The sequence below is a fragment of the Elephas maximus genome, chromosome 5 (genome assembly GCF_024166365.1).
Source record: "Elephas maximus indicus isolate mEleMax1 chromosome 5, mEleMax1 primary haplotype, whole genome shotgun sequence".
NCBI classification, from domain to species: domain Eukaryota; kingdom Metazoa; phylum Chordata; class Mammalia; order Proboscidea; family Elephantidae; genus Elephas; species Elephas maximus.
The window spans coordinates 121,638,540-121,650,962 of record NC_064823.1 but is presented as its reverse complement, the minus strand read 5'-3'; the positions used below and the strand labels follow the sequence as shown (position 1 = coordinate 121,650,962).

Sequence of the window (12,423 nt, the reverse complement as noted above, 5' to 3'; positions counted from 1 at the left end):
CAAAAGAGGAGGGAACACTTCCTAACTCATTTTATGATGTTGATATTACCCTCATAAAATATCTCTAAACTCTTTGAAAGAGACAAAGACAGTACTAAAAGAAAAAAAGGAAGAGAGAAAACAAGAGAGAAAGAAAGCTATAGACTAGTATCTCTCATGAACTTCGACACAAAAATCTACAAAATTTAGCAAACTGAAATCCAGCAATATATAAAAAGAATTACACCTCATGATCAAATGGGATTTATTCCAACTGTGCAAGGTTGGTTCAGCATTCAAAAGTCAACATAATATATCAACAGTCTAAAGAAGAAAAACCATATGGTCATATCAGTTGACACAGAAAAAGGCATTTGACGAAATCCAACACCCATTCATGATTAAAAACTCTCAGCAAGTGAGGAATAGAGAATTACCTCAACTTAACAAAGAACACCTATGAAAAACCAACGACGAACATCATACCTAATGGTGAAAGACTGAATGTTTTCTGTCTAAGGTTAGGAAGAAAACAAGGATGCCCACTCTCACTACTCCTGTTTGACATTGTATGGGCAATAAGGCAAGAAAAAGAAATAAACAGCATGCAGATTGGAAAGGAAGATGTAAATCACTCTCTGTAGATAACATGATTGTATGTGTAGAAAACCCCAAGGAATCTGCAAAAAAGCAAGCAAGCAAACAAAAACCTTCTGGAACAAATGAGTGAGTTCACCAAGGTTGCAGGATATAAGATCAGCACACAAAGATCAATCAACACACAAAAATAAAAAACGTGGAAGCAGAAATTGAAAAAACAATACAATTTTCAGTTGCTCCAGAGAAAATGTGTACTTAACAAAGCATATACAGGATCTGTACACTGAAAATTACAAAATGCTGGTGAAAGAAATAAAAAAGGCCAAAATAAAGAGAGAAGTACACCATGTTCATGGATTGGAAGACCCAACATAATAAAGATACCAATTCTCAAATTGCTCTATAGGTTTAATAAAATTCATATCAAAATCTCAGCAAGGTTTTTTGAAGACGTAAGACAAGCTTTTTCTAAAATATATATGGAAAGGCACAGGCCCTAGAATAATTAAAAATAATCTTAAAAAAAGAATAAAGTGAAAGGGATCATTCTGCTTGATATAAAAGCTTACTATATAGCTGCAGTAATCAAGATGTTGTGGTATTGGCAAAGAGATAGACACATATATCAATGAAACAATGGAGGATCCAGAAATAACCCACTGCTGTCGACTCAATTCTGACTCATAGTGACCTGGCAGGACAGAGTAGAACTGACCCCCATAGGGTTTCCAGTGCTTTAAATCTTTATGGAAGCAGATTGCCACATCTTCTCTCCATGGAGTAGCTGGTGGTTTCAATCCCCCAACCCTTTGGTTAGTAGCTGAGCGCTTAAACCACTGTGCTGCCAGGACTCCTAAGCCAGAAATAGGCCCACACAAATATGCACAACTGATTCTTGAAAAAGGTGTAAAGGCAATTCAGTGGATGAAAGATAGCCTTTTCAACAAATGGTGCCTGGGCAATTGGACATACATAAGCCAAAAAAAAAAAGAACCTCAACCTAAACCTCACACCATAGTCAAAAATTAACTTAAAGTGGATCATTGAGCTTAAATGTAAAACTTTAAACTTTTAGATAAAAGCATTCTGGATCTATAGCTAGGCAAAGAGTTCTTAGACTTGACACCAAAAGAACAATCCTTAAAAGGAAAAATTACTGATAAATTAGACTTCGTTAAAATTAAAAACTTTTACTCTGCTGAAGACCTGGATCTGTTAAGGAGATGAGAACACAAGCTACAGACTGGGAGGAAATGTTTACAAACCACATGTCTAACAATGGACTAGTACCTAGAATATACAAAGGACTCTCAAAACTCACCAGTAAAAAAAAAAAAAAAGCAAACAATCCAATTAGAAAATAAGCAAAAGACATTTTTTGATGAGCATACATTTCACCAAAGAGAATATACAGATAGCAAATAAACACATGAAAAAGTATTCAACATCATTAGCCATTAACCAAAAACTATTTACCATCAAGTCAGTTCTGACTATTGCAACCCCATCTGTGTCAGAGTAGAACTGTACACCATAGGGTTTTCAAAAATCATAGACTGATTTTTTTGGCAGTAGATCTCCAGGCCTTTCTTCTGAGGTGCCTCTGGGTAGACTTGAACCACCAACCTTCCTGTTAGCAGCAAACATGTTAACTATTTGCACCACCCAGGGACTCCTCATTGGCCATTAGGGTAATGCAGATTAAAATCACAATGAGATATCACTGCGCATCTGTTAAAATGACTAAAATAAAATACTGGTAACAACAAAATGTTGGTGAGGATTCGGAGAAACTGGATCACTCATGCATGGCTGGTAGGAATGTTAAATGGCACAGCTGCTGTGGAAAACAGCTTGGAAGTTTCTTAAAAAACTAAACGTGATTATCATATGACCCAGCAATTGCACTCCTGGGCATTTATCCCAGAGAAATGATATTCACACAAAAACCTAAGAATGTTTATAGCAGCTTTGTTTGTAATAGCTAGAACCTGGAAATAGTCTGTATGTCCTTCATATATGGTACATCATACTATGGAATACAACCTGAAAGTAAAACAGACTATTGATACGCACAACAACTTGGATGAATCTCCAAAGAATTATGCTGAGTGAAAAAAGCCAATCCCAAAATGTTGCATACTGTATGATTCAATTTATATTACATTCTTGAAATGACAAGATTACAGAGACAGAGAAGCAGATTAGTGTTGGCAAGGGGTTAGAGATGAGGATAGGGGTGTGGTGATAGGAGGGAGGTGGGTGCGTTTATAAGGGCAGTGCAAGGATGGAACTGTTCTGTATCTTGACTGTGGTTGCAGATACATGAAACTCGTGTGTTAAAAGTGCATAGCAGTAAATACCTACACAACAAAAAACACAGGGCAAAAAACTCAAGTAAAATGGAGAATCTGATTAGGTTTGGTAAATTGTATCAATGTTAATATCCAGATTTTGATATTGTACTATGATTTTTAAAGATGTTACAAATGAGGGAAATTGGGTAAAAGGTACATGGAATCTCTCTGTATTATTTTTAAAACTGCGTGTGAGTCTACAATTATCTCAAAATTACAAGTTTAATTAAATAAAAAACGATGAGGAAAAAAATGTAAGGGGAAAACACAGGGAGGGAAGAAAGGGAAGGAGGAAAGAAGTATTACAACTATTAGTTCCCAACATCGTGCTACAAGCTTTCATTTGTATTAACCTTCTTATTCTTCCCAAGAACCCTATGGAGTAATGTTATGCCCCGATTTTTCAGGGCTAGTGCTCTTTTCTATTATGCCTCATTTCTTTTTGTATGAAGGAACTCCACAGGGGAAAAAAAACATTGCAAAGAGAAACCTATATCCTCTTAATTATTAACATTTCTTCAACTCAGGAGTGTGTTTTTCTACTCAAACTTTTCTTCAGGACAGCGTTGACCTCCTTGTTCCTGAAGCTATAGATAGAAAATTAAACTGGGCATACACAACCCCCAAAGGAACAGAGTAATTTTTTTTTTTAAGTGAAAATTTACACATCAAGTCAGTCTTGTGCAAAACCTTATGTAAAAACAAAAAAACCCAGTACTGTCGAGTCAATTCCAACTCATAGCGACCCTATAGGACAGAGTAGAACTAACCTTATATATACCTCGTTATATACTCCTGGAAACCCTGGTGGCGTAGTGGTTAAGTGCTACGGCTGCTAACCAAAGGGTGAGCAGTTCAAATCCGCCAGGCGCTCCTTGGAAACTATGTGGCAGTTCTACTCTGTCCTGCAGGGTCGCTATGAGTTGGAATTGACTTGAGGGCACTGGGTTTGGTTTTTTTGTTTATATACTCCTAGTTGCTCTCCCCTTAATGAGACAGCACATTCCTTCCCTCCACCCTGTGTTTCCATGTTCATCCAGGCAGCTTCTGTCCCCCTCAGCCTTCACATCTCCCCTCCAGACAGGAGCTGCCCAGATAGTCTTATGTGTCTACATGATCCAAGAAGCCTACTCCTTACCAGTATCATTTTCTGTCTTGTAGTCCAGTCCAATCCATGTCTGTAGAGTTGGCTTTGAGAATGGTTCCTGTCTTGGGCTAACTGAAGGTCTGGGGACCATGACCTCTGGGATCCCTCTGATCTCAGTCAGACCATTAAGTCTGGTCTTTTTACTAGAATTTGGAGTTTGCATCCCACTGCTCTCCTGCTCCTTCAGGGATTCTCTGGAACAGAGTAATTTAAAAGATAAAATATAAATATGGAAAAATTCTAATATTTTCTGACCGTAACCCAGTAGATCATCCCCTACACCCTGTTTGGAGACCACAGACCTGTTCTATAGTTTATCTTTTTGGTGAACTAAAACAATATTATTTAATGTTTAATATATATATAAAAACCCACCATGTATATATATTTTTCAGCATTAAAATCCATGACCTGGCAGAATTAAAAGACATGTATGCTATAATCAACCTGGATGATGAAAATAAAGGTATTGCTTTATCTGAAGCATATTGATATTTTATCATTCCAATTTCAGAAAATACTGTTGTTTACTGTTTGATTTACATTCATTGTAAGGAATAAAATTAATATCCTTCACTAGAGTTACCTATGATAGCCTCCTATTTTAGTAATGATGTTGAATCATACTATTTGACTAGAATGATATAAATCCACTTTGATCCATTAATTTGTAGTGAATTTTATCCTGATTTCAACTATAAAATGTAAATTATTCTTATATACTTTCCTTTTTGAGCCAGTTTTTAATTTGTCAGTGCTCATGACCGTATGGTTATCCCTGATGACTTTACTAGTATAAATACTGTTAGAACTATCTTTTAAAGAGCACATTTGAAGCTTTTTATACTTCTGGTAGCTTAAATGAAAGTATTTGCTTGCTTACTTGCCTACAACAGTATATTTGTTTTTGAATAATCATTTGTTTTGTCATTTATTTCAGGGTTGGGTACCTTGTCCTGGACAGATGATGGTCAGTTGCTGGCATTGTCCACCCAAAGGGGCTCACTCCATGTTTTCCTGACCAAGCTTCCCATCCTCGGGGCTGCCTGCAGCACACGGATTGCCTATCTCACCTCCCTCCTTGAAGTCACTGTAGCCAACCATGTTGAAGAAGTATGGAAATTATGTTTTTTTTTTTTTTTATGAATGAATCAAAACAGTTTTAGCAGCTGGTTTACTATTGTTACTTTTCTGTACTCTAGGAGCTACCAATCACAGTTTCTGTAGACGTGGAACCCAACTTTGTAGCAGTAGGTCTTTACCACCTGGCTGTAGGAATGAATAATCGAGCTTGGTTTTATGTCCTTGGAGAGAATGGTAAGTCTACCTAGCATACGATTTCTGTTATTATTTGGGAAGCAATGGAGCTTCTTTTTAAGACCAGGAAATCTGAATTATTATTGAGGGAAGTTCTACTCTGTCCTATAGGGTCACTATGAGTTGGAATCGACTTGGTGGCAATGGGTGTGATTATGGGTTTGGGTTCAAACTCCCCCTCTATCTCTTTTAGTTAAGTAATCATAGGCTGATTACTTTCTCTCTCTAAGCGTTGATTTTCTAATCTGGAAAATGAGGATACTTCCACTTTTAAGGGATCATGAGGAAGATTAAATGAAATAAAACGTGATCTCACTTTGCACAGTGGCTGTGTTAAGTATGCCTAAGTCTGGTAAAAAAAAAAAAAAACCTGTTGCCTTTGAGTTGATTCCGACACATAGCGACCCTATAGGACAAAGTAGGACTGTCCCATAGGTTTCCAGGGAGTGGCTGGTGGATTCAAACTGCTGGCCTTTTGATTAGCAGGTGGGCTTTTAACCACTGCACCACCAGGGCTCCCTAAGTCTGATAGGTACTTAATAAATTTTAGTTTCCTCTCTACTTTTATTCTTTGAATAATGGTTATTAGCATGTGAAGAGAACCTCACTCTTTTCATCTCCCCCCTCACCCTGTCTCTTCCCCGTTGGGGGTCAAATATCTGTCAGGAATAGAGCAAGCCTGAGAATTATTCTGTTAATTAGAGAACACCGTTAAGCTTCTTGTCACAAAGGTTTAGTTCTTACTTTTTTTGCATGTGATTTTATTTCTTGCTACTTTATAAATCATTATCAGATTCCTGAAGGCAAATTTATGTGGCTACTAAGATTTTTCTTTAGAGTATCTAAAATAAAAATTAAAAGGTCAGAATATCCTCGGAAAGGCACACATTTAAAAAGTATTTGCAAAACTTTATATAAGGTAGTTTTATATACATTTTAATATGTTGGTTTTAAAAATTACTACAGCTGTGAAAAAACTGAAAGATGTGGAATATTTGGGAACAGTCACCAGTATTTGTCTTCATTCTGACTATGCTGCTGCACTTTTTGAGGGCAGAGTCCAGTTACATTTGGTAAGTATAATTTTATGAGTCAGAATCAACTTAACGGCACTGGGTTTTTATTGCTGGGTGGTTGGGTGGTGCAAATAATTAAGTGCTTGACTACTAGCTGAAAGGTTGGCAGTTTGAGCCCACCCAGAGGTACCTCGGAAGATAGTCCTGGCGATCTGCTTCCAAAAGGTCACATCATGGAAAACCTTGTGGGGCAATTCTACTCTGCACACGTGGGCTCGGTATGAGTTGGAATCAACGCTACAGCAACTAAGAACAACAGCAGCAAGGGCCTGCTAAGTTAAGTGATGATAACAAACATCTTAATTTCTAGTTACCAAGAACTTTGGTCAGGAGCCAACTATGTGCAGAGTAGAAAGCCAAAAGTGGTTAAGGATTAACAAAACTATTCCTCTTCTGTATGAGAATAAGATGTTCAGTTAACTTTCTAGCTCTCTTCCCCAAGAAAACCTGATAAAGTGTCAGTTGTGCTACTCGCAACATTGCTTGTGGTAAACATGACGCTGACAGGAGAATTACATCTAGAAGGAACTATGAATGAACTATAACTAAGTGATGGGTTCGCCATACCTTTGGGCTTCCCTGAGTGCATTGACCCTTGTATCTGAGGATGTCACCTGTGAGGATCCTAGAAACCATGCCTATTGAGTTGTTCAAGAGATAATGGCTATTGTGAAGCATGGGGCTTTTAATTCAGGGCATCTCCCACATTCATTCCTTGGTTCTTTGCACCCGGGAAGACAAAAAGATTAGCTACCAAACAGGGGCATAGCCTACTGCAAAGACTATTCCCGCTAGAGAGAAATGCCTGATGTTGCTTTGCTGGTGAGCTGTGGTTGCCGTCTGATATCCTGAATAGACTGGCTGTGGTAGCCTTGTGAGTCTGAATGTTTGGTTGAACTTAAGAAAAAGACATTCTCCCCCCAGCCCCAGCCCAGGTTGGTATTGCAAACCAGGTTTACTCAAATAAGACTAAAATTACCTTAAATCTCTGAACCAATGTTATTCTTCATGTTTTAGATAGAAAGTGAACTTTTGGATGCCCAAGAAGAACGTGAGACTCGACTTTTCCCAGCACTGGATGATAAGTGTCGTATTTTATGTCATGCCTTAACTGGTGATTTCCTCATCTATGGTACAGATGTATGTATTATCTTCTTTCATATATAGTGTGGGGAATTTCTAATTTCTACTTTGTCATCTTTTTTTTTTTTTATTGTACTTTAGATGAAGAACAAACTAGTTTGTTATCAAACAGTACACACTTTGTTCTATGACATTGGTTAACAACCCCATGACATGTCAACATTATCTCTTCTCAACCCTGGGTTCCCTATTACCAGCTTTCCTGTTCTCTCCTGCCTTCCAGTCCCTGCCCCAGGGCTGCTGCGCCCCTTTAGCCTTGTTTTGCTCCATGGGCCTCTTCAATCTTTGGCAGAAGGGTGAACCTCAGATGTGACCTCATTACTGAGCTGAAAGGGTGTCCAGGGGTCATACTTTCAGGATTTCTCCACTCTCTGGGAGGCTAGCAAGTCTGGACTTTGTTTCTGAGTTAGAATTTTGTTCTACATTGTTCTCCAGGTCTGTCCGGGACCCTCTATTGTGATCCCTGTCAGAGCAGTCGGTGGTGGTAGCCGGGTGCCATCTCATTGTTCTATACTTTGTAATCTTGATTGTATTCCTTTTCCTATCAGTTTTTTTTCTTTCCTATGTTGAACCCAATACAAGAATGAAGTCATGTGTGATTAATTTTAAATTTATCTAGAGCTTATCGGTGGGATGATTTGCTTGTATCAAGTGCTTCTGTGATTTTAAGCAATTTTGATGGCATAGTGAAAAGAGCAGACTTTGGAGCCCAATCTGGGCTCAGATGCCAGCTCTATTGTTTCCTGTTACTTAACCCCTCCAAGCCTTACATTCCTTATCTCGGCATTTTAAGGATTTAATTCAATGATATACATAAGACATCTCATTCACCTTCAGATCCCCAGTGTCTACATTTAGCAGGCATTCAACAAATATCAGAGCCCTGGTGATGTGCAACTCAGTAAATAGTAAATTTAATTGAATGTTGAGGACCCCACTTCATTCAGTCTGTTGGTTTTTTGAAGCATTAGTGCCCTATACCTCTAAATATTACTGTAGCCACATGGACATAAAAGATATAGTAATAGCATCTTATCTTTGTAAAGGTTTTCAAACATTTTTCAAAGCGTTTCATATCTGTTTAGTCTCTAACACAATTCTGTAACATTGATAGGCATTGTTTTCCACATTAGAAAAAGTTATTCGTGGCTTCAAGTTTCCATTTTCTCACAGTTTTTTTAAATATGCGTATTTTCTAGACTTATTACCATGTAAGCAACCCTCTTACATTTAAGTTTGACTTAAAATAATCAGTCTTTGCAATAATATACATCAGTAGGGCAGGTCTCATGTATCAGATAAACCAGTAAGGGATGTAAATGATAGCACACACAATACATTTGTATGACACATATCCGTTTATAAAGCCCTGACCTCACTTATTTTCTCTCATTTGCTCTATAAGGTAAGCAGGGGAGGTATCGCGGTGTCCGTTTTAGAAATAAGGACACTAAAATTTGAAAGGATGCTGAATTTGTAGCAGGACAGTAAATTTTTTTGCAGAATTTGAACAAGATTTCCTGATTCCAAGTCCACTCTTTTCGTTATGCCACATAGCATTCTGACATAAGGACTCAAAGTATAGTAAAAAAAAAAAAAAAAAAATTTTTTTATAGTAGTTTACCATTAAAGCTACATTTCCCTCAGTGTCATTCTTCAGTGATTCTGATAATACATTTTTTAATAGCTTTATTGAAGTATAATTGATATACAGTAAACTGTACTGTTTAAAGTATACAATTTGGTAAGTTTTGACATATGTATATACTCATGAAACACCATTATCTCAATCAAGATAGTGAACATATCCATTACCTCCAAAAGTTTTCTCGTGCCCTTTCTCATGCCCCTGATTCTTCCCTCGCCCCCCCATCCAGTGATTTGTCACTATAAGTCTGAATTTTCTTGAGTTTTATATAAATGGAACCACACAATGTGTGCTCCTTTTTGTCTGGCTTTTTTCACTCAGCATAATTCTCTGGAGAGTAATCCAAGATGCTGTGTGTATCAATAGTTCATTTCATTTTATCGCTGAGTAGTATTCTGTGATACGGACGGATATAGCACAGTTTGTTTAACCATTCACCCACTGAAGGACATCTGGATTGTTTCCAGTTTGGGGCTATTACAAAGAAAGCTGTTACAAACATTCATAGATAGGTTTTTGTGTGCAAACAAGTTTTTATTTTCTGAAATAAGCCTTCACACCCACAATAAGGGCTAAAATAAAAAAGGCATAATAACAGGTATTGACGAGCATGTGGAGAAATTGGAACCCTCATATGCTCCTGGTGGGAACATAAAATGGTGCAGCCACTTGGGCATACAGTTTGGCAGTTCCTCAAAGGGTTAAATATAGGTTACCATAAACCAGGAAAAAAAAAACCCCATTGCCATCCAGTTGACTCCAACTGGTAGCGACCCTACAGAACAGAGTAAAACTGCCCCACAGAGTTTCCAAGGAGCACCTGGTGGATTCAAAGGGCCAGCCTTTTGGTTAGCAGCTGTAGCTCTTAACCACTACACCACCAGGATTTCCTAGCAGAATCACTGGGTATTTTGGTAGGTTACCATATGACCCAGTAATTCCACTCCTAGGAATATACCCAAGAGAATTAAAAACATATGTCCACACAAAAACTTGTGCACCCACATTCATAGCAATATTATTCATAAAAGCTAAAAAGTAGAAGTAATCCAACTGTCCGTCAGTCAATGAATGGGTAAATAAAGTGTGGTTTATCCATTCAGTGGAATTATTTGGCGATAAAAAGAAATGGAAGTACCGATACATGCTAAAACTTGAAAACATAATGCTAAGTGAAATAAGGCAGTCGCCAAAAGCCACATGTTTATGATTCCATTTATATGAAATGTGCAGAATGAGCAAATGTATAGAGAAAAGAAAGTAGACTAGCCTAGGACCAGGTGCTATGGGGAAAATGAGAAGTGACTGCCAAGTGGGCGGGTTTCTCTCTGGGGTGATTAAAATGTTTTAAAATTGATTGTAGTGATGTTTCACAACTCTCACTATACTGTATTTTTACACAAATAACATGCACCTTCTACATTTGTTTGCCAATCACTCCCTTCCCTCCACAAGGTATTTTTGTAAGGGTGCCGTGCTAGTTTTCTTTTTTTTAACAGCAACATGTTAGTATTTTCTTGACAACCTTTTGTATTTCCATTACTGAATATTTTTTAGACTGGTGTCATTCAGTATTTCTATATTGAAGACTGGCAATTCGTTAATGACTATCGACATCCTGTCAGTGTGAAAAAGATTTTTCCTGATCCAAATGGGACCAGATTGGTTTTCATTGATGAAAAAAGTGACGGATTTGTCTATTGTCCAGTAAGTTTGGAAAATAAAAATATTTTTTAATGCAATATAACAAGTGTTTTTAAAGTGAATACATAAAGTTGTTTTCTCTTAAACAGTGAAAGGGATTTTACTTAGTACTTTGTTATCATGCTTGTGATTGAATTAGTCATAATAGATCCATTTTCAAGACTGTATGAAGGAATTTTTTTTCCATTATCTTCAGTTTTTTTCATTCCCAGAGATTTTTTTTTAATGGAAAAGATAGCGATTGTATGTTATTCCACTTTTCTAGCCTTGTTATGACCGCACAGTATTATAGTATACCTGCATGCATGACTTTTCTCTCCAGATATGTAAGCCCCAGAGGTCAGGAATTACGCGGTCCTTTCTGCCCATCTCACTTGGTTTTCCTCTTATTTGGAAGATCCTGAACAAAGATAAACTATCTTTATATTAGATGATTAAAAACAGACAGATCCATTTTTAAATTCAATTACTTGTATTTTTAAACATTCTTAACTTTGTTGAAGGATTCCTGGTGGCACAGTGGTTAAGCATTCAGCTGGTAACCAAAAGGTCAGCCACGCCACAGGAGAAAGCTGTGACAGTCTGCTTCTGTAAAAATTTCAGCCTCAGAAACCCTATGGGGCAGTTCTACTCTGCCCTGTAGGGTTGCTACAGCTCAGAATCGACTCAGTGGCAGTGGGTTTGGGGTTTTTTTGGTAGGCAAGGTATATATCAGAGGCGACTGTGGTGCCTACAGGAGTAAATTCCTTCTTTCAATTATACCTGGTCTTTTCTATATGTAAGGCCAGCTTGGGAGGGAAAGGAAAAGAGGGCTTGTGCCAAGGCCTTCCTCAAAGCCTAGCACAGAGGGAGGGGCTGCCCTGAGCCCCTCAGTGACCAGAGTGCCATGCATTTTCTTTGATTTTTCACAACTACCTGGTTATAGTGTGCCACTGTTGTAGCTTAATTTTCTACTCCAGAAAGTCTGAGAGAAACATTGTTCCTGTGATTCACATATATTGAAATACGTAACTCGTCGAAATACTATTTTGAAAATTCTTACATTTACTAGTAATTCCCCTTCCTATGTACATGGTAAGAGAAGCAAATCATTTTGTAGATGGGAACTGGGAAAAATGACTTCTTTTCTTGAGTATACCCTAACTGAACAATCTTGTACCCCGTCAATCCCTGTATGCCCGTAAAGGATGGCTTGGGATATGTTATAGAAAGCTCGTAAACATGTGGCCCTCTGGAAGCAATAGAGTGTAGTAGCTATGTACATGGATTTTAAAGACAGACAGACAACAAAAACAGCAACCTATTGCCGTCACATCAATTCCGACTCATAGCAACCCTATAGGACAGAGTAGAACTGGCCACTAGGGTTTCTGAGGAGCGGCTGGTAGATTCTAACCACTGAGCTTTTGGTTAGCAGCTGTGGCTCTTAACCACTGTGCCAGGAGGGGCCCA

The 12,423-nt window shown here is 37.9% G+C and overlaps 1 protein-coding gene across 2 annotated transcripts in view; it reads left to right on the top strand.

The window, feature by feature from the left end:
* The window catches only part of WDR19 (WD repeat domain 19), a 101,640-nt gene that overhangs the window by 26,594 nt on the left and 62,623 nt on the right, over positions 1–12,423 (top strand). For both annotated transcript variants that reach the window (XM_049886342.1, XM_049886341.1), the window contains 6 exons: positions 4,479–4,549; positions 5,024–5,196; positions 5,286–5,400; positions 6,367–6,473; positions 7,494–7,616; positions 10,825–10,974. In XM_049886342.1, the coding sequence (XP_049742299.1) occupies positions 4,479–4,549; positions 5,024–5,196; positions 5,286–5,400; positions 6,367–6,473; positions 7,494–7,616; positions 10,825–10,974 (739 nt within the window). The remainder of the gene's footprint in view (positions 1–4,478; positions 4,550–5,023; positions 5,197–5,285; positions 5,401–6,366; positions 6,474–7,493; positions 7,617–10,824; positions 10,975–12,423) is intronic.